Source organism: Epinephelus lanceolatus, chromosome 22 (genome assembly GCF_041903045.1).
Source record: "Epinephelus lanceolatus isolate andai-2023 chromosome 22, ASM4190304v1, whole genome shotgun sequence".
Classification (NCBI taxonomy): domain Eukaryota; kingdom Metazoa; phylum Chordata; class Actinopteri; order Perciformes; family Serranidae; genus Epinephelus; species Epinephelus lanceolatus.
The window spans coordinates 6,701,863-6,723,025 of NC_135755.1; the positions used below are offsets into that span (position 1 = coordinate 6,701,863).

Here is a 21,163-nt window from a genome sequence, read left to right on the forward strand (position 1 = left end):
CTGTACCGCCATCAACATCTGTCCCTCGAACATCAACATCTGCCCCTCCTACATCAACATCTGGCCCAGTCACACCTACAGTTGGCACTCCCACTTTAACATCTGGCCGACATTGACATCTAGCACACCTGCATCTACACCTGGCCATCCCACATCCACTTCTGTCCCTCTTACTGCCACATCTGGTTTTTTCAACCCAACATTATATCTAGCCCCCCTATATCAACATCTAGTTAAACTGTGTAACTGTAACCATATGCTAACCTGTTCAGTGTAAATCAGTGTAATATCCAACTGGTTAGAATCCATCTGTCCTTCGTTTAATTTTTTTTAGTCCACTGAAGTCTATAATGGACTCATTTACTGCGACCCCAGAGCACCACCTACTGTCCTTATTGTATATTTCACTTTTTTATTAAACAGTACTAATGACAAAGCTGTTGTTCAATACTGTGAATGGACAATTGTGTCTGTAATGTCTTATCTTGAGTGCTGAAATGAATCAAATGTGGCAGCCACAGTCCTGTTTTAACAATTCTGTCATAAAATGTGTTGTCATATAGTCGGACCACCGGGGTGTAGGTGGGTTAAAAGTCCAAAAGGTGTTTGTTTCAGTCTGGAAACTCCCGGTGTGATTAGAGATAAATAACCTCTTTGTGGAAAAACAAAACCACCCAAAATCTGGATTTATCTTACCTCCACTTATCAAGAGCGACTGAGAGGACCTGTTCTTTATCAGCAAGCAACACGGGCACAGCGCCGGCCCTTGAGAGAAGACCTCAGTCTATTTCAAAGTAAAAGTCTGTGAAGCTCAGGGGAGATCGTGCTTTTTCAATTGTAGCCCCAAAACTCTTGGATTGAGTTGCCTCTTCATGTGAGGCTGGCCCCTATGCTGCTTGTTTTTAAAACCCATCTTAAAACACATTTTCATTCTCTGCCTTTAAACTCACAATGAACATTAACTTTCTGTTTTTTAATGTGCCTTATAAATATATTTAGACTGGATTGCATTTGATACACACGGAAACACAAAGCAGGCTTTTTAAAATCTTTCCACTTTGGAAACAATATTTTAGTGGGGCTTAGCTTTTGGGGTGAGAAAACACAGCTTTATTCTGGACTGTGTTTTAAAACTGATTGAAAAAGATGCGTTTTAAAATTTAACCGACGGAATGTGAAACTGTTGACATGATGACATCACACAGTTGCACATCCATGCTTCCATCTCAATGTGGTTTTTCCAATCTTCTATTGTCCAGTTTTGGTGAGAAAACCCATGTGAATTGTAGCCTCAGTTTCCTGTTGTTAGCTGACAGGAGTGGCACCTGGTGTGGTCTTCTGCTGCTGTAGCCCATCTGCTTCAAGGTTGGACAAGGTGTTGTTGCTTCAGAGATGGTCTTCTGCACACCTTGGTTGGAACCAGTGCTTATTTGACTTCCTGTTGCCTTTCTATCATCTTGAACCAGTCTGGCCATTCTCCTCTGACCTCTGGCATCAACAAGGCATTTTGGCTCACTGGATATTTTCTCTTTTTGGGACCATCCTCTGTAAACCCTAGAGATGGTTGTGCTGAAAATCCCAGTAAATACTCAGAGCAGCCCGTCTGGCACCAACAACCATGCCACGTTCAAAGTCACTTAAATCACCTTTCTTCATCATTCTGATGCTCAGTTTGAACTTCAGCAGCTCATCTTCACCATGTCTACATGACTAAATGCATTGAGCTGCTGCCACGTGATTGGCTGATTAGCTATTTGCATTAACAACAGTTGAACAGGTGTACCTAATAAAGTGGCAGGTTAGTGTGATTATCCTTTAACATACAAAAAACGACCTCAGTTTAACTTTCTTATCAGTGAATATTGCTCATGCTTGTCAATGATCCGTGAGTCTTATGGCGCCTGCAGCAAAAAGAATGTGATAAAATTTTTATGCACCACATGACCTCGACTAACTCCCAGCGCTGGCGTCAGATGACACAATGACATCTAAACTCTTTCAAAACTGTCGCTTTCTCAAAGAAAAAAAACCTGACCTCCTCACGTGTCGTGTGCATGAGAGCTAATCAATAAACCCGCCCCAGGTCTTCAGTAATCCTACCATGGAATCTTCGCTGGGAATTTTATCATATAAAGGAAGTAGAGATGGCATATCTCTGAGTGTTTAAAGGGCAGCGGGCCATTTCAGTGCTGATCAGTTCAGACCGGAGCTTCTCAAACCTGCTGCAGAGGAATCGACTGACTGCACCGACAGCACAGCAAAGAGTGAGTATTAATTATTATATGTGCAGTGTATGTAATGTGATGTGTTATAATGAGTGCATTTTATCAGGCTGATCAGAGTTTAAACATGAATATGGCTATAATATTACTTTTTTATATTATATAAAACTATATTCAAGTGGTCATACCTTTTGGAAACAAAAGTATGGAAGCTAAAGTGTGCCAATAAAATAATGTGATAATAATGATAAACCTAATGCATTCAAAAACCTTAACAGAAAAAATTTACCTTTCAATAATTTAATAAAAATACCCAAAGCACGGAAAGCATTTCATTATTCTGTCTTTCAAATTACAATTAACTTTGAAAAAATAATTTCAAGGAGCCTTTTAAAAATGTAACATTATTTTACTTTTAAATGTCTTCCTATTAAAATCCTTCTCACAATTCATTTTCTTTCTTACGTATACATTTTCTGTGTTTCATCCACATTTAATTAAAGGCAAGGCAAGGCAAGTTTATTTGTAGAGCACAATTCGTACACAAAGTAATTCAAAGTGCTTTACAGAACAAGAAAATGCATTAAAATCACAATACAAAATAAAAACATAAATAATCATTATAAAATGAACTTTAAAAGAGAAGAGTGCAGATAAGATCCTTTCAGTCATATGCACAGTGAAATAGAGCAGTTTTGAGCCTAGATTTGAACATTGTCAGAGTAGAGGCCTGTCTCACATCTTCAGAAAGACTGTTCCAGATTTTAGCTGCATAAAACTGGAATCCTGATTCCCCATGTTTAGTCCTGACTCTGGGCACCAGCAGGAGGCCGGTCCCTGAGATCCTCAGAGTCCGAGATGGTTCATATGGCACTAACATGTCAGAGATGTACTTTGGTGCTAGGCCGTGGAGAGACTTGTACACAAGCAGAGCTGCTTTAAAGTCTATTCTCTGAGCCACAGGAAGCCAGTGTAGAGACCTGAGCACAGGACTAATGTGCTCGTACTTCCTGGTTCTGGTCAGGACCCGAGCAGCAGCATTCTGGATGTACTGCAGCTGTCTTACGGCCCGTTTGGAGAGGCCAGTGAGCAGGCCGTTACAGTAGTCTAACCTACTAGAGACAAATGCATGGATCAGTCTCTCCTAGTCAGGTTTAGACACTATACCTTTGATTTTGGCAATGTTTTTTAGATGGTAAAAAGCTGCTGATGTTATTGATTTGATGTGGCTGTTAAAGTTCAAGTCTGAGTCCATTATTACCCCGAGATTTCTAACCTGATTTGTAGGTTTTAGAGAGAGAGACTGGAGGTGACTGCTGACACCTTCTCTTTGTTTCTGTGGACCAAATACAATGACTTCAGTCTTGTATGAATTTAGCTGGAGAAAGTTGTTTTGCATCCACACCCTGACCTGTTGGATGCAGTGACAGAGTGAATCCACTGGTCCATATTCACCTGCTGTCAGTGTGACATAGATCTGAGTGTCATCTGCATAATTGTGGTAGGACACATTATTACTTTGTATTAACTGGCCTAAAGGCAGCATGTAGAGATTGAACATTAAAAAATGTGCAATTTTATTTTACGGAAATAAAGTCAGATTTTGACACTAAAAATTATGAATGACCGATTTCCAGTCCAGCATGCACAATACATAATTCTACTCTACTGAGAGCATAAAGTTAGAAGAAGAATATCATTATTATCGTCTACAATAATAAGAAATTACCATCAAATCCAGCAACATAAATTACAAAATTTTAACACCTGAGAACTCAAAGCAGCATTCTATACTGAAGACATGAGGTGTTTGAAAGTGCACATGCAGTCTAAAAATCTGTCTACTGAAAATCTTAACTAATCCATCTTATCAGAGATAACTGATAACAACAGTATGTAGACTAGCAGGAAATTGGGTTAAGTGAAAATAAATACCTGACACCTAACTGCCGTAACAAGAAACTCAACCAGAGATGAAACGATAAAAAATAACTCGACAGACACCCTTACTAACACTGTGGTGTTAGTAAGGGTGCTTTCAGACCTGGAGTTGTCTTGCTTTGGTCTGAATCAGGGACTCATGTTGTCAGAAAGTTGTATAATTGCCTAGAGTTGGTTCGTGTTCTCACGGCAGCATTTACAAGCGGGCCAGATCAAATGCTTTGTGTGAGAAAGCTGCTCTTGATTGGTCAGAATTTCCATGTGGGAAAAATCCAGGAAGTAAACCCAACGTTGAAGAAGAGTACACACTCATTTTATCAAGCCACGTAGTCCCATGGTGTCTGGAAGTAGTTTAATGCATGACCCAATAATAAAACTAATTAATTCATTATAATTCTGTGATTATATTGTGTGTCTGTTCTAGTGATTAAGAGCTGGGACTACCACTGCAAGCCCAACAACATCGCTCATCGTACGATAGAAATTACAGATGATCAGCTGATTGTGAGGCGGGGCCAGTCCTTCCTCCTGACCCTGGAAATGAGGCATCCTTTCAATCACTATGACACACTCAGCCTCACCGTGGAGACGGGTAGGTCACCAAACATTAATGCTGTTACAGTGGTTTGGCAGTAAAAAATTAGCATTAGATGAAATTAGACATCAAATTTTTATTCTGTGTCTAATGTTGGAACTTCAATTGTGATTACACTGCAGCCAGAAATGAGCTGGAATGTAACAAACATTTGGGTAATGACAATGTGTGAGAATACAAAGAACGACACCTCGTTCAACCCCACACATCCCGCCCTTTTCTTGCCAGGTTCTGCTCCGTCAGAAAGGCGTGGGACCAGGTCCGTGTTTGGTAACCCATCTCCCATGTATACCAGTGACACCAAAGCCATATGGAAGTACAACATCGACAGGAGCGCCAACTTACAGATGGGCATCGTGACCCTGTCCGTGACCCCGCCAGCCGATGCTCCTGTGGGGAAGTACTCTGTGTCTGCAAGGACCGAGAAAGACAGGACGAATCTGGGGGAACTGGTGGTGCTCTTCAACCCCTGGTGCTCAGGTAGGTAGTGTTACTGGATCCCTGACAAAGAAAAGACATAAAGCATCTGTGACTTTCCACAACTGATGTCAAGAATTGTGATGTAGAGGTCTTCATGGGTCCATTGAGACCTGATCCAGGATCAGAGTTAAAACCATTTCACACGAAGCACTAATTTTCGTTTCAAGGAAATGTATAAAAACAGATGTGGGTTCTTGTGAATGCTTGCACACCCCTCTGGAACATTTGAGCGGGGGAAAAAATATTTGGTTGTACCTAGTTTTAAGCGGAAATATATGTGTGACCAAAGAAGTCCTTCCTTCCAACTGATGTCATACCTCTAGGTCATAGCTAGCTTGCTGCCAAAATGAAAGAACGTCCTATCAATAGTTGGTTCTTTAACTGGGATACGATGGTGATGCGGCTGATATGCACCTGCCAACGTTGTATGTTGATCACAGAATGGGACGAGCCACAACAGCTAGTCTTAGCCTCGAATTTGGGGTCCGATTAGTTGTTGTATTGTGTAGCTAACATTAGCCCCTCACACATTCCCTGTCTGCAGAGGTTTTTGTTGTGTGGAGTGGATACGGTACTATTTTTGGAGCAAACTTTTTTTTTTTTTTAAATGAAAATGGAACATGTCTTCATGGACAACTCGCATCGGACCCGTACGCAGAAAATCAGCACGAGAACTTTCTGTATCCCCACACATTTTCATATCGTACCGGTGAGACACAGCTTCAACCGAGTCCAAATTCTATTCTTTTCTAATGAGGCCAAGGAAGGTCTTGAGTCTGTGTGTCAAAACGTCTAATATCCAGGTGGGCCAGGCGCCATAACGGGGCTTAAGATGGCTTAGCCCCCTAAGTTGTATTTTTGCCCCCTCTATTTAACATCTGTTATTCACTAGCGCCCCTGCCTGTGGGGACTGGATAACTCCATCATGGGCAACATGATGCATCATAGGGAGTTTAAATTCCTGAGGACACAGTCTTTACACCATACTGTGACAATTTCTATCTAAACCAAGCTTTAAACAAACACAACCAAACTAAGCAAGTGTACCAGCCAGCGTTGCCAGGTGTACGATAATTATCGTATTTGTACGATTATTTGGCCCTCTGTACGATGTACGATCAATAATCCCAAAAAAAGCCAAATGTACGATAATTTGACCATTTCATTAATGTGTGGTTGTAATCAGTATGCCGGAGTTTTTTTGTGAGCCCTGAAGGCATCTGTTCCCATGTGACATGTTTCCAGCCAATCGCACTTTGCTTAGCGTGAGATACGGGTGACGTTTGTCTCTGAACAATGAGCACAATTGGCTGAATGGTCAGCTGTACCCGCCCCACGAGGCACTAGGACCCGTCAGGAAGTAGAGCGAGAATGAGATTCAAAACAGAAGAAGAGGAAAAACAGAAGCAAGGAAAATGGAAAAAAAAGTAAACACTAGAGTGACTATATTTGCCTATAGCGCATCAGTAGGATTGTTATTTTGGTTATGACGGATGTACGATAATTTCCCTCAAAATACGATAATTTTGAGTGTCTGATACGATAATCCTACATTTCCCACCTGGCAACGCTGGTACCAGCAAAAAGCATTCTCTGTCAGAACACTGTCTGACATGTTGTACGGTTCGGTACGCATTACAAACCTGACAGTATGTTGAACCAAACTTTACCATCAATAAAATAAAATATACAGTCAAACTGTGTTTACTTTAATGTTCTCAGTGCCACTGCGCTCAACAAGGCAGCCCACATGACAGAACAGGAAACATGATGTCTGCCCTCCCACTCCAAAACCAGAACATCCTAATCCAGTTAGACAGGTTGTCCCAGGGACAAAACATGTTACGGTCGAACAGAGATCTTCCCCTAGACGCCTTCGCCACAAACGGACGCAGTAAATACACAGAGGAAGCACATACTGTTTCTCTGATAATGTCACATTGTGAGCAATAAATCCATTTAACTCTGCAGGACGAGAGGTGGTTAACATTAGCTGTTAGCAGCCAATGGCTGGAACTAACTGCTGAGGGCGGTTGCACTGGGTTATATTACGATGTATTCAAGCTCTATTTAGTAAAAATTAGTATTGAGTAAAGAGAAAGTGTAATGTTATCATGATGTGTTCAAATGTAACCTAGTAAAATGTTATTTTTGGGGAGAAATTTGAATAAATATAGCGGTTAGTATAGCTGTGTATTAGTTATTCTTTGCAGCTATCAACAGTATACATGCAGTATCTGTATTGTCATAGATGTGTATAATATAGATTTTATATCATTTTACTTTTATTTAATTTGTATCTTTTTATATTGTTATCCTTATCTATTCTGATGTCTGACTCCTGAGCTGAGGTTACTTGATCTGTTCAGGTTGACAGGATCTTAGTCTGGGTTTAATTACCCTCTGGACAATCTGGATTGGGTCACTATTTTTTTAAGAAATTAAACTATGCACCTCAGGCTTGGGTAGATCCATTCTGGACTGGGTCCAACATTATAGGCCAGTTAAGACCTCGACTGCTGTAACTTTAAAACATGACTTCTGTGCTTTGTTTTAAACGTTTGTCACAGTCTGGCCTCCATTAATGGTGCACAATATGCTTTAATATCAGAACCAGGACAAATATCCAATTGACAACATGCTTTGTGTGTGTGTTTGTAGATGACTGGGTATATCTTCCCGATGAGAGGGAAAGATATGAATATGTGCTGAACGAACAGGGCATTATCTACACAGGAACGTCAAGATACCTAAGGCCTATGTTCTGGGACTTTGGACAGGTGAGCGTCAGAGTGGTGATGGACTTGTTTTTTTGGATCATACAACTGCTAGCGGTCTTGGTTTTGCAACATGTTGCCAGTAATTTGCTCTGTTTTTTTGTTGCTCTTTTCACCAGAAATGTTTATAACAAACTAAAAAGACCCACTCAAGGTGCAGCCATGGGTGAGTTGGTGTGTTGGTGAACTGGTAGTTCTAACTTGTGTCTTTCTGTCCAGTTTGAGAAGAAAATGGTGGACATTTGTCTCAAGATACTGGACGTCAATCCTAAACACGCCAAAGACCCGGCCGACGATGTCTCTGCTCGCTGTAACCCCATCTATGTGAGCCGTGTGATCAGCGCCATGGTAAGACCACAGTTTTCATTTCCCAGAATGCCTTTTGACAATAAACAATGGACGTTTTCCTAAATCACATATGGAATTACTTGTAATTGGGTACTTCCTGAAATGTGGGGAATTGGTGCTAACCAATATGACGTTTAGGGTTTTGTTGGGAACCAATATACAGTGTGATGATATTCATTTACATTTTGATCTGATCTCCAGATCAACTGTAACGATGATCGAGGTGTGTTAGAGGGACGCTGGCATGAAGACTATGCTGATGGAGTAAGGCCCACCCACTGGAACGGCAGCTTTAGCATCCTTCAGCGCTGGTATCCAAACACCCAGCCAGTCAAGTATGGACAGTGCTGGGTGTATGCTGGTGTGATGTGTTCAGGTACTGTCTGACGTGTGTCACAGTGGTGCCATCAAATATGAGCAGGACTCAGGTACTGTTTGACTCTATCATTACCGTTTGTGCCTGTGTGGGTTTAAATGTGTTTATGATTCTAGTGATGCGGTTCCTGGGTATCCCGTGTCGTGTTGTCACAAACTTCCAGTCAGCTCACGACACAAACACCAGCCTCACTATCGATGAGTATTATGACGACTATGGAATACGACCCTCAGAGAGTGGGGACAGCATCTGGTAAGACAGGCAGATGGATAATATCCAAGCAAACAGATTTATTGTTCTGTTTCGTTCCTTTTTGATTGAAATGGTGCATGAAATCTATCCTCCCATTCCTTGTTTCTGCAGCACATGAGATAGAATATCTGAAAAAGCAAGGTCATATGGCGTTTGCCAAAACCACTATGAGCAGCCTTGTCTCTGCCAAACAGTTTGTTTGTTACACATTAAAAGTTATTTTTGCGTTTCCTTTGACAAAAGTTGTGGATGGTAACAACAAAACCATTTCATTCCATCCCGTTATTTGGTTACTTCTCTGTTGAGAGACCTCGCACACTGATCTGATACTAAAAGGTAGCGCTAGAAACACTGCAGTCCGTTGAATGATCAAGAGAGAATTGTCACTCTACTCAACAAGGACTGAATGCGCAAACCTGCCATTTTTAAACATACCGTTGATTACAACAGAGATTGTAAGCACAAGGGTTGGGTACCAAACTTAGTACTTTTCAGGGTACCAGCCGAATTACATGTGTACAACCAAGTACCGATTCAAGTTAAACCCATCAGTGTCAAACGCCGGTGCCTGAGAGCGCATCCGAGAGACAATGCAGGGTGAAGACAAGAGACGGAAGAGCCACAAACAACCATCTCAAACAACCTAGCAATGGCCCAACACCCTGACAACCACTCAGCAACTAAACACCAGCACCCAGACAATCATCAGGAATATAATAGAAACGATAGTTACACCCTAGCAATCAATCAGGCAACCCTAGCAACCGGAAAGCACTATTTGGTCCCCACAAGAGGACTGTGGAACTGGAAAACCTGTCTTTGTAATGCAGGAACTTCCATGTGTGGGTGGAGGGATGGATGAAACGACCAGACCTGAAGAAAGGCAGCAGGTATGACGGTTGGCAAGTCTTGGATCCGACACCACAGGAAAGGAGTGAAGGTAAACACAAGCATCAAATAAATTTTCTTATTAATTATCAGAGATTAATAATAAAATTTACTTGATGGTTTTCTTTTAGTAATGAAGTGTTTCTTTAAGTGCATGGATTTTATTGTTTTGTTTTTCTTTTTAACCATGGTATCAAATTGAGTATGGAGAATCATGGAATTTCACTCGTATTGGTATTGAATACTAAATTTCTGGTGTCCTGCCTAGTATGATTACCACAACACTTCACCAAAAGATACAAAAAAATTCAAAAGCTGTTTTTCTTGTTCCAGGGAGGTACTGCTGTGGTCCAGCCCCAGTCGCCGCCATCTTCCAGGGAGATACTGACGTAAAGTATGACGTGCCATTTGTCTTTTCTGAGGTCAACGCTGACATTGTCAGGTGGCTGGTGAGTGCCAGTGCATAATGTACACACTGTAATAGTTTTACGAGCTTTGCATAATACCTCAGTTTTCACCTGCTCTGTGCTGCTCAAATGTAGCCTCTCACACAGGTTACATGTCTTGAAACTATACTATCGACGGAGTTCATTGCCAATTGCTTTTTTTGGGTGATTTTTGTCATTTTATTTTGCTAATTTAATGGTCTGCCTCCCAAGTACAAGTCAGAGGAGACAGTGGTACACGGTTGGAAAATTTTAACATATTGCCCAACGCTATGGAAGACTTTGAAAGAGCCCAATTCCCGGTTCATGTCACAGTTTTCTTCCACTTCCATTTTACCCCCTGTGAGCAATTTTTTGGAGAGCAAATCTTGGCTACCTTCATCAAACACAACTCATTCAACGTCTTAAATGCACACATATACAGTAACATTAAATGAACCAACACTGACAGTGCTTTCACTTCTGCCCTGTTTGGTTCGGTTCAATCAAACCCAAGTTCATTTGCCCCCTAAGTGGTGGGGAACACAACAAACACATTCAGGTGTGCACCAAAACAACCGGACCAAGACCTTCTTGAAGAGGTGGTCTCAGTCTGGTTACAAACAAACTCTGGTGCGGTTCATTTGTGGTGAGAACGTGTTCCGACCTGGATCTGAAGCAACTGTAGTCACATGACACATTGTTTGGGTTAAACATGAGCATGTTACAGTCCTGGAGGATTATTAATGTGCACCTCCTCCTGTACTGCCTTAATATGCACAACCTGCGTAGTTGTCCCTCCATTGTGACATTAGAAAGTCTTGCTAGTGTACTCTTCTTCAACATTTTGTTTACTTCCTGGATTTTTCCCACATGGAAATTCTGACCAATCAAGAGCAGCTTTCTCACAGAAGGCATTTGATCTGGTCCTCTTGTAAATGCTGCTGTGAGAACATGAACCAACTCTAGGCAATTATACAACTTTGTGACAACATGAGTCCCTGATTCAGACCAAAGGAGACGACTCTAGGTCTGAAAGCGGCCTTAGTGACAAGTCCAACAGTCATTCCCTTATTCTAACTGTAGTATGAAATAATTAGTGCGTATGTAAAACATGGATAAATTGTTTTCTGCTTCTTGTTTGTCAGTCTTTTAGTCACTTGCCATGTCTGTTTTTACCGTATTTGGTTTTTATCTCTTCTTGTTAAGCACTTTGTATCATTGTTAAGAAAAGTGCTATATAAATAAAGATTATTATTATTATTATTATTATTAAGTTCTTCTCTTTATTTTTCTCACTTTTGCACAAGACAATGCTGAATTTTCTTTTCTGATCTTGCTCCTGTTCTCAGGGCAGTGCTGGTGGTACAAAGAGGAAAATGCACTCTGACACTACCACAGTAGGTCAGCACATCTCCACCAAGGCTGTTGGCGTGAACATGAGAGAGGATATAACAAACTGCTACAAACACAGTGAAGGTAAAGATTGCGTGTTAATGTGAATTCGAGCAAAAGTCCTTTATGGATTTTCAATGAGTATCTATCTTTTGAATCTCAAATCTGAAGAGTTTTTGCTAGCTCCTTCCCAGAGGACAGCAGCTAACGTCATCTTGGATTTGCATTTGTATGATGGCTGTGACCCAAATGTTGAACAGACAATAATCTACAATTTATCTCAGGCAAAGAAGGACTAGTTCATGAACCAGTAAGCTATTTTTGACTGGCAGCCTTCAGATGGCAGTTTGTACTGATTAAACAGTTTAAGAACTCATTAATTTATATAATGTTCTAGATTCTTTAAGCTATAAGCACAAATCATTCAACTGTTTCTGGGTGTTTTCTCAATAGACTTGGCTTTTTAAGGCTACAAAACCTAAATGGTGCATAACGCTGCATTGACGCCAGTTTACCCATACAATGTCTGCAGCCACTCAAACAGATTATCTTGGGAAGTATGGACATATGGGATGCGGACACCTCTTGATTGAGCCCTAACCCTAACAGTACCATATAGCTGATGTTCTCACCAAAGGGAACCATTTACCACAGCAATAAAAACCTTAATTTCTAGGTCACAAACCTTGAAAGAAGCCAACAACACACATTACAGATCCCACCAAGAAACATTCCAGCAACCACCCTGAATCACCCAGATTACGAACTCCCTGTCAACCCTCTTTAAAGGCAACATCCAAGCAACCATTTGGCAACCCGCCAATCATGCCTGAACAACAAAGCAAACATCTTGTAACTAGATACCAGCTACCCTATGACTCTCAGATCAGATTTAACTGAATGATGGGTATTTTCCCAACAGGCAGTACAAAGGAGAGGGCAGTCTTCAAGCGTGCAGTCACCAGAGTGAACTCAGGAGATGATCAGGAGGATGATAACGGGGACAAGCCACTGAAGGTGGAGATGAAAATCGAAGAGGTAAAAACTCAAGATGGCACAGGTAATGTGCAACTTTATAATGCAAGGTGGGAATATGCACCAGTCCTGTATGATATAGTGATGAATGTCTGAGGCTTGAGGGAATTCCTTTTGATATATGTATGCTTGTATGTATGCGGGAGAATGTGCGCACATTTTGGAGACACTGGGAAGTGGCGACGCACACGGCGAGGTGGAGAAGTGGAGTCGGATTTTTATTGATGTCTCACACAAATTTAATGTAACGCTATATCCACCTTAGATCCACGTTATCATTGAAATTAAATCCAGCAGCCTTATTTTGCGCTTGGAGTGAGTGATAATTGTTTCATAAAAATGTTGTAAAATCCAACTCAAATTCTGAATTGAAATTCTTTCTAAATACGTATTTAATCTGCACTGCCTCTAACGTCTCATTGTCCACTCTGTGAGTGCAGGAGGGGGAGAGGACGGCGCGAATTACACGTTGTATTTTGGGACAGGGATACCACTGGTTCATGCTGTAGTTCAGGCCGGGTGTCTGATCAGACTAATTGCCATAAACATATAAATACTGCGGTGACCCTCGTGCGTAATAGCGCAAGATGGCACATACTCCTTTTTGCCTCCACCTTTAATAAATGTGATTCTTTATGTCGCACATCAATGTCAAACATCCTCAAATTTAAAAGCAACACATTAACTACATGTTGGTAAAGGAGTAGAAATATTTGGTCTACCTTTAGATCAGACCACTTTTTTTTTTCTCTGTCACTGTCTGTGCAGTCCCACAGACACAGCTGACAGCATCAGCAGCGTTGATGTGTTGCCATTTTTTTGCTTTCTTTTATTAGTGATCCCGCTGCTGTGGCCACCAAATAAAATCCTTCTTCAGTCCTCCACCTCCCGTTAAAGGGTCTCTAGCTCAGTCTCGGAGAAATTATGTTTTTTGGTTCGTTTCTCAAACCTGTCGCCGTGACTCACAACGAGAGAACACTTGCATGCAGCTTATTTATATGCAGATCGCATTCATGAGGTGATTTGCATGACCATTTATGGTTGAACTAGGGCGTGTAGAGGGCGGAATATGAGGCGGATCTGGGTGCGCACAACTCCAGGAGGTCTGTGATTTATAAAGAGAACATTGCGTGCAAGTGTGCATGCGCACGGTTTTATAAATCAGATTATTTTTTGGCACACGCCATTTTCAGCTTTTTGGGCGCACGTCAACTTTTAGTATGAATCCTAAGCACTCTTTTATAAATGAGGCCCCTGGAGATTAGGGTCCGTAGAAATGCAACATCTTTAACTGCATGGAAAACATGAGGTTGGGCGCTGGGTGTTACTCTTGTGCCTCTTTTGTTCCAGCCCTCAAGAGCACGGCAGCAGGCTGCTTCTTCTTAACAAGCATCATATAGCCTATTTACCTGAAATCCTGAGTGCAGAGCTGATTTTCTTCCAGGAGCTGTTTATAAGTGTGTAGGCCTATCGTCTGTGGGACAGATGTAAAGCTCTGGGTAGCCCTGCACTAACATGATCAACTTTTCTGTATTTATCAGACTGAATATTTACAGAAGACAGGAAAGATATCTGTCAGTGTGATTGGTTTGTATCGTGTCTCCTGTCTGACTGCTGAGTGTGGCCACTTCCTGTGTCTGTCCTTTCAAATTAAATACCTACATAGTCCAGTCATATAGGTTTTGATTTATTTTAAGGTGCAGCTCCTAATAGAGTTTCACATTTGTTTGTTTTGTTTTTTTTCTGAAACTAAGCAACCAATGAAATCTTGCCGACTAAGGACCTTTTTGGTCGACTAACGTTTGGTCAACTATTGAGGAACAGGCCTACAACGTGGGTGCTGACCATGTAAATGCAACTGAATTGATCTGAAACTCTTACGTCAGGTGTCAGATAGGGCCCAAAGAAATAGAACAGGACATATACACAGTCATTTGCAATTTTTACAACTGGAAGGTTTATTTACAACATATTATTCATAAAAACAAACAAAACAATGAAAAGTCTCAAGGGGCCACATTTTGATCTCAGCAGCGGACCATTCAAAATCTGATTTTCTTTTTTAATAGAAACATCACTGACCCGTTTTCTCTACACCAGGACTCCAATGTGCAGAGGGGTCAGGACATTAAACTAAAGCTCAAGCTGAGGAACAAAGATCGCACCAACAAGACAATGTCCATCCGCGTCAATGCCCAGGCCATGAGGTACACCGGCAACCCAGCAGGCAACATGCAGAGTGCAGTCCAGAACAGGACGCTATCGCCAGGACAAGGTCTACAGTTATTCTTTTCTACTGTGGCTCAATTATCTGCTGTAGAATCAAAATTATCATTAGCCCATTTCTTTAACACACCTGCAAACTCCCAGAATGCACGGTGACATGTATTTAACTTTCCTATCTCTTTATGTCCCACAGATGTGACCATACCTTATGTGATCCCATTCTCAGCCTACAGTAAACACATGGTGGGCTGTGACAGCATGAAGGTTTCAGCCGTGGCCATTGACCAACAGCAGCAAGATGACATCTACGAGACAGAGACTGACATTGTCCTGGAGGACTCTCCCATATCTATACAGGTTGGCAGAATGCTCAGATGTTTAATGTGTATAACTGCAAGGAAGTGACTGGAGACTCAAGTTTATAACAAGACAGTGTCATCTGCAAAGATAATGACTGGTTGCTTGATAATCAACAAATGACATCTTTGTACCGACAGTAACAGACCTAACAAAAGGCTCCGTCAGTCCATTTTATTACACTGCCACAAACAGAGTGCAGAGGATGCATCTTTATGGACCCACTACTTTTATTGGTAAATCTCACCTTTTGGTGCTGTCTCGTACTAGCCCTATCCATGACCTCTCTGCCCTGACCCTAAACGCCTCTGACCCCAAGGCGTTGACGTGATGAGTTCTAGCCAAACACAGTTCACAGTCATGCTGTCAAATCTGTGAGGTTGAGCTTTGAGCTAAACGTTAACATCAGCATGCTAACATGCTCACAAGGACAATGCTTCCATGTTGATGTTTAGCAGGTATACTGTTCATCCTGATCACCACCTTAGCGCTCACATTTGGTAATTAACACTAAACACAAAGTACGGCTCAGGCTGATGTCATTAGTTTTGCTGGTATTTGATCATAAACAAAATTAGTGGACAAACTGAGGTGGTAATGGCCACTAATTCACTGGAGGCTGTGCACAAAGTTTCCACAGCAATGGCACCATGTGTCGGGATGACGTTAGCAGCGTGAAATCGCCAAATTAGCAGCGATACTAGCTATTTCCTACCCAACTCGGGTGGTGCACAATACAGAGTGGTGACTTGCTATCCAGGGTAGCACGACTACCTTGTTGTGTTACAGCATAGTGCTAATACTACTAAACTGAGGAGTAGAAAAAAAACAACATGCACACCCGGTCAAAAATATTCTCTGCTAGTGGTTAACCGGTGCCTCTCCTATAGTGTGTGGAGTTTGTTGACAGCATGTATGGTCAGGTGACCACCCGGCGTGCAGCAGTGACCAACATGGACGCTGAAGAAGAACATGAGCACGGCCAAGAACAGGCTGAGCTGGAGGCGAAAAAACCCAACGTCTATTAAATGGCGATACTTTGGATTCAGGTACGGCGACATTGAACTGTGCTGTGTAAAACTTTAAAAGTTAAAGTCACCACGTCCCGCGGCAACTTGAGACAGCACAGAGAAAAGTATGAGGAATGCATGCGAGAGAAAGCCAGCCAAGTAACGTTAAAGACAAAGACACAACTGAAAGCCGCAAGAACATTTGTAAGTGTCACGTCTACGACAAGACCTCAAAGAGACACGGGGAAATCACAGACCCTGTGACAAACATTGATTCATTGATAACAAATGAAAAATTGAGCACAATTTTGCTCGGGCTCAGCCCACTTGACATGCTGCTGTGTTGTGCAATGGACTATTCACATGCTGGAATTTGTCATTTATGCAATATTGTGCACCAAAATCGCAATCGTATATTTTTATCAAATTGTGCAGCACTAGTCCAAATGGACGTTTGTGCCAATTTTTTTTTTTTTTTTTAAAAATCCTCAATGCTTTTTGGATCTATTGTGTTCAGTGTGCATACACACAGATGAATGGACAGATGGACAGAGAACCCAAAAACATAAAAAGGTCTGTAGCTGCTGCGGAGGCATAAAAATCTTACAACACGAATGTAAATGACTTGTATTGAATCTAAAGATGCTGTGTAAACATGTGTCTACGCCCTTGTGTATGCTTTGTAAAGTTCATTCATAACATGCTGTGTGTTTTAGGTTTTGGGAGAGGCTCGTGTGGGCCGAATAATGAATATGAAGGTGGAATTTAAAAACCCACTCAATGAGACGCTGAGAAACTGCTCTCTGACTGTCACCGGAAGTGGCCTTTTTGAATCTGACCATGTTGAAGGGTTAGTATGTGCTTAAACCTACAATTCATGGGATGGTATTATACAGGTATCATACAATTACTTGCAACTAAGGTTTTTCTTGATTTTGATGGCTCCTTTTCTTTAAAAGTTATTTTTCTTTAAAGACTTGATGCTAAAAAACAAACACTTTCAGCAAAGCTACTCTGCATCATCCCACCTCATTTTGGAGAGCATTTTGGGAAATGTGCTTATTCCATTTCTTTCTGAAACTTATATTAAAACTAAAATAATGCCTTGTGATTGCAGTTACAGTTTACATCCATGTCTGCAAAAACATGGCAGCACAGAAGATCGATACAATCAGCTCAGTTTCAAAATGGACACCCCTAGATTAGTGTCACCAATTCAGTATCTGTCAAAACGTCTCCCCCTCTGTTTCTGAGATATGACGTTATTGCTGAACTTTATGATGTCACAGTGAAGTTGACCTTTGACCTTTTGGATATAAAATGCCAACACTTCATTATTTTATCCTACTAGACATTTGTGTGAAATTTTGTCATACCTGGCATTTGAATTCCTGAGTTAGGGCTAAAAACATGTTTTGAGGTCACAGTGACTTTGACCTTTGTCCACCAAATTCTAATCAGTTCATCCTTGACTCAAGGAGGACATTAGTGCCAAATCTGAATAAAGTCCCTCAAGGTGTTCCTAAGATATAGCGTTCACGAGAATGAGAAGGGTCCAACGTCCCCATAACCTTGACCTTTGACCGTCAAAATCTAAATTAGGCATTCTTGAGATATCACATTCACACTAATGACACAGATGAGGTCACAGTGACCTTGACCTTTCCCCTATGACCACCAAAATCTAATTAGTTCAATGTTAAGTCCAAGTGGATATTAATGCCAAATTTGAAGAAACATCGGACAGGCAATCCGAAAGCATTCTGCCCCTGGCCGTGGCCATTGCCAGTACAGAGGCATAAAAAACAATACCACTTTCATGTCTGTGCCATAAGTATGGTGCTGGAGCTAGGGATTTATTAGCCTAGCCTTAGCATAGAGACTGGAAACAAGGGTTAGCAGCAAGCCGGGCTCGCTCAAGAGATCACTAATTATTAGAACTTTGTATTTCATTTAGTTTTTTTTTTTGTTTTTTTTTTTGTAAAAAGGTAAAAACCACAGTTTGTGATTTTAGTTAAAGTTAATTGACTGGAACATTTTATCCATCTGCTCAGTGCAGCGGCTATTCGACAGAAGACTGTTTCAGCACACATCTCCCCTGTAAGGTCACAAATTTTTGTTTTCACATTCCTGTTTGTGTACGGATTAAACACATGAGAAACAGCCTGCTGTGGAGATGTTAGCAGGCATATTTTTTAAGTTTTAGCACAGTCACGCTTCTGGTTTTTCCCTGCTTCCAGTCTTTATGTGATGCTAAGCTACTCACCTCCCAGCACAGTCATAACAGCGGTATCAATCTTCTCATCTAATTCTGCTATAAGCAAATGACCATATTTCCCAAAATGGTGCACTATGTAATACAAAATAACTACGCTGCTGAAAGCAGGTAGAATAGTGGGCCATTTTGAAAACTACATGTCCTTGTGTACACTGTACTTCAAGTAGTGTTGGTGGTAATGCACCATTTTAATGTTTTGGAACGTCAGTGTGAAAAATGAACTCTGAGAAAACACTTCAAAAATGCAAAGGTTGGCTGAACGTGTACAAAATAAAAACGCAGTCATTAAAATCTGATCATTTACCTCAATGTCATGTGTGTGTGTGTCATTAGTAACATTAGGGAGCTGGGGCCAAATGCCACACTAAAGATGGACATCACAACGATTCCCTACAAGGCCGGACAGAGGGTCGTGTTTGCCGACTTCGACTGCAGCGCCTTCAAAGACGTGATGGGCAGCTGCACCGTCAGCGTCAAAACCTAAAGCTCTGCTTCCACCAACTTCCTGTTTGTTTTGTATGTGTGTTTGCACCCTTTGATTCAGGCTAAAGTAAGAAGAATGTTTAATGACTTATTATTAATTATGCTGTGGTGTAGGGTTTTTCCCCCTCATATAAAGTATCCTCCCCTTTGTGGCGTTTGTCACTTAAACACGTGTATCCATGTAACCTAACCAATGTGTTGATTGGGCTTCTGGGAATATTCTGAGCAACATTTTTCACTAGTTTCTATTGTTCTGTAACAACGTGCATTGAATATTTTTTGATCAAACTGGAATTTAACCCTTTTATTTCCCTTATTTTTAGGCTTGACTTTACTTTTCATTTTTAATGTAATGATTTTGATGACTTTTTCACGGAAAGTGTTTCTATCTGTATGTTTTGCAGTTGCAGCTCACATTAATTCTTACATCAACTTACAAAATCAAAATGAAGCCATGCGAAGCTGATATGAAATGTCTGAAAGAGCTCAATAGTGCCCTAAAAATTTGAAACACTTGTAGAATCATGATTGTCATTGCAGAAATATTTAATCTGGGGACAAATGCAGAGTTACAGGGTGGTGGATTTTGAATAAGTTTAATAAAACTGACTGTAATTTGCCTTCATATCTTTAATTTGAATAAAAATCTAACAAAAAGGTAATGGTCCGACACAATACCTGTTAGTAGATACACTCACTGTTGGGTTGAGTCTAAACATTAAAAAAAACATAGAGAATATCACTAAATTTAGTATCAAGATAAATCTGACAGGTTGCTTGTTAGCGTAGAACCTGCAGAGGGCGCTGTTAGCCAGAGTAAAGCCTTTACTATTTGCCTCTCATTCATCCATTCACATGCTCACACAGCGATGGCACCATGCTACCACACACTGGCCTGACCCGTGGGAGCAGAGTGCAAAATTAAATTAAAACAGCAAACTGCCTTTTGTGTTACATTTGCATTATTTGCAGTACATTTCATCGATATAATGAGGTATTATTTGAATACAAAGTAAGACAGGTCAGAGCAAAATCTGAAGCTAAATTATTTTAATAATAATTATTACAACAATATTTTAATGGTTTAGAAATAACTTCTGGCATTGCCTTTTTTATATGATATAAAGGAAGTACGGTAAATCAGTAACACATTCTCAGCCTCAAATTCTGATTTAATACTTTTTGGCTATGTCTCATGAAACACTTGCGGTTTTATTTCTCATATCAATATCATATCAACCTTTGGCAACAGGAACAATCCCTTTTTGTTCTGGTCACATGTTCAACACACAGTTGCTGAAGACAAAAATTTAGCTTAGACTGGTTAAGCGGGATTTATACGCGCGTCGCCTTCGCCGTTGTGAGCATTTATACTTGAGTTTCTGTTTAGTGCTGTAAAGTTAATTCAAAACACGCATTAAACACACATTAAACATGGCTTAATAGAGACAATTTCAAACACAAGTACACAAATCAGCTTCACTATAACTCGCAGCATTCACAGACAAACACTTGTCTTTATCTGGACACATTTTCCCCACAAATAAAACATGCTAATGTTTTTAGCACAAGCCTATGGCATTTTACATTGTATAAATTAGCCTAGCAGCTAGCAATCTTCTCTTCTCATAAATCTAGGGACAACAGCAACACGTAACAAAGGTAACAGTACATAATTTGGCCCCATTACAACTCACAACATTCACTGACAAAACAACTGTCTTTCCAAACAAATGCATAATGCTAATGTTATTAGCACAAGCCTATGGCATTTCACATTGTATAAATTAGCCTAGCAGCTAGCAATCTTCTCTTCTCATAAATCTAGGGACAACAGCAACATGTAACAAAGGTAACAGTACATAATTTGGCTCCATTACAACTCACAAGATTCATTGACAAAACTACTGTCTTACTAAACACGTTTTCCAAACAAATGCAAAATGCTAACGTTATTAGCTCAAGTCTATGGCATTTTACATTGTATAAATTAGCCTAGCGGCTAGCAGAGGTTTCCTCTGCTCATATGAAGCCAGGATAAATCACACACAAGACTTAAAATGCTATTTTTGTGG

General features: G+C 40.7%; 1 protein-coding gene across 1 annotated transcript; it reads left to right on the forward strand.

The window, feature by feature from the left end:
- The first annotated feature begins 1,948 nt into the window (after nt 1-1,948).
- On the forward strand, nt 1,949-19,966 carry LOC117245838 (protein-glutamine gamma-glutamyltransferase 5-like). Its single transcript, XM_033609401.2, has 15 exons — nt 1,949-2,264; nt 4,588-4,755; nt 4,987-5,238; nt 7,900-8,018; nt 8,235-8,363; nt 8,565-8,739; nt 8,856-8,991; nt 9,822-9,931; nt 10,213-10,328; nt 11,657-11,783; nt 12,622-12,737; nt 14,835-15,009; nt 15,154-15,317; nt 17,044-17,177; nt 18,939-19,966. Coding segments are annotated over exons 1-15 (2,073 nt in total). The 5' UTR covers nt 1,949-2,263; the 3' UTR covers nt 19,090-19,966.
- The last annotated feature ends 1,197 nt before the right edge of the window (nt 19,967-21,163 follow it).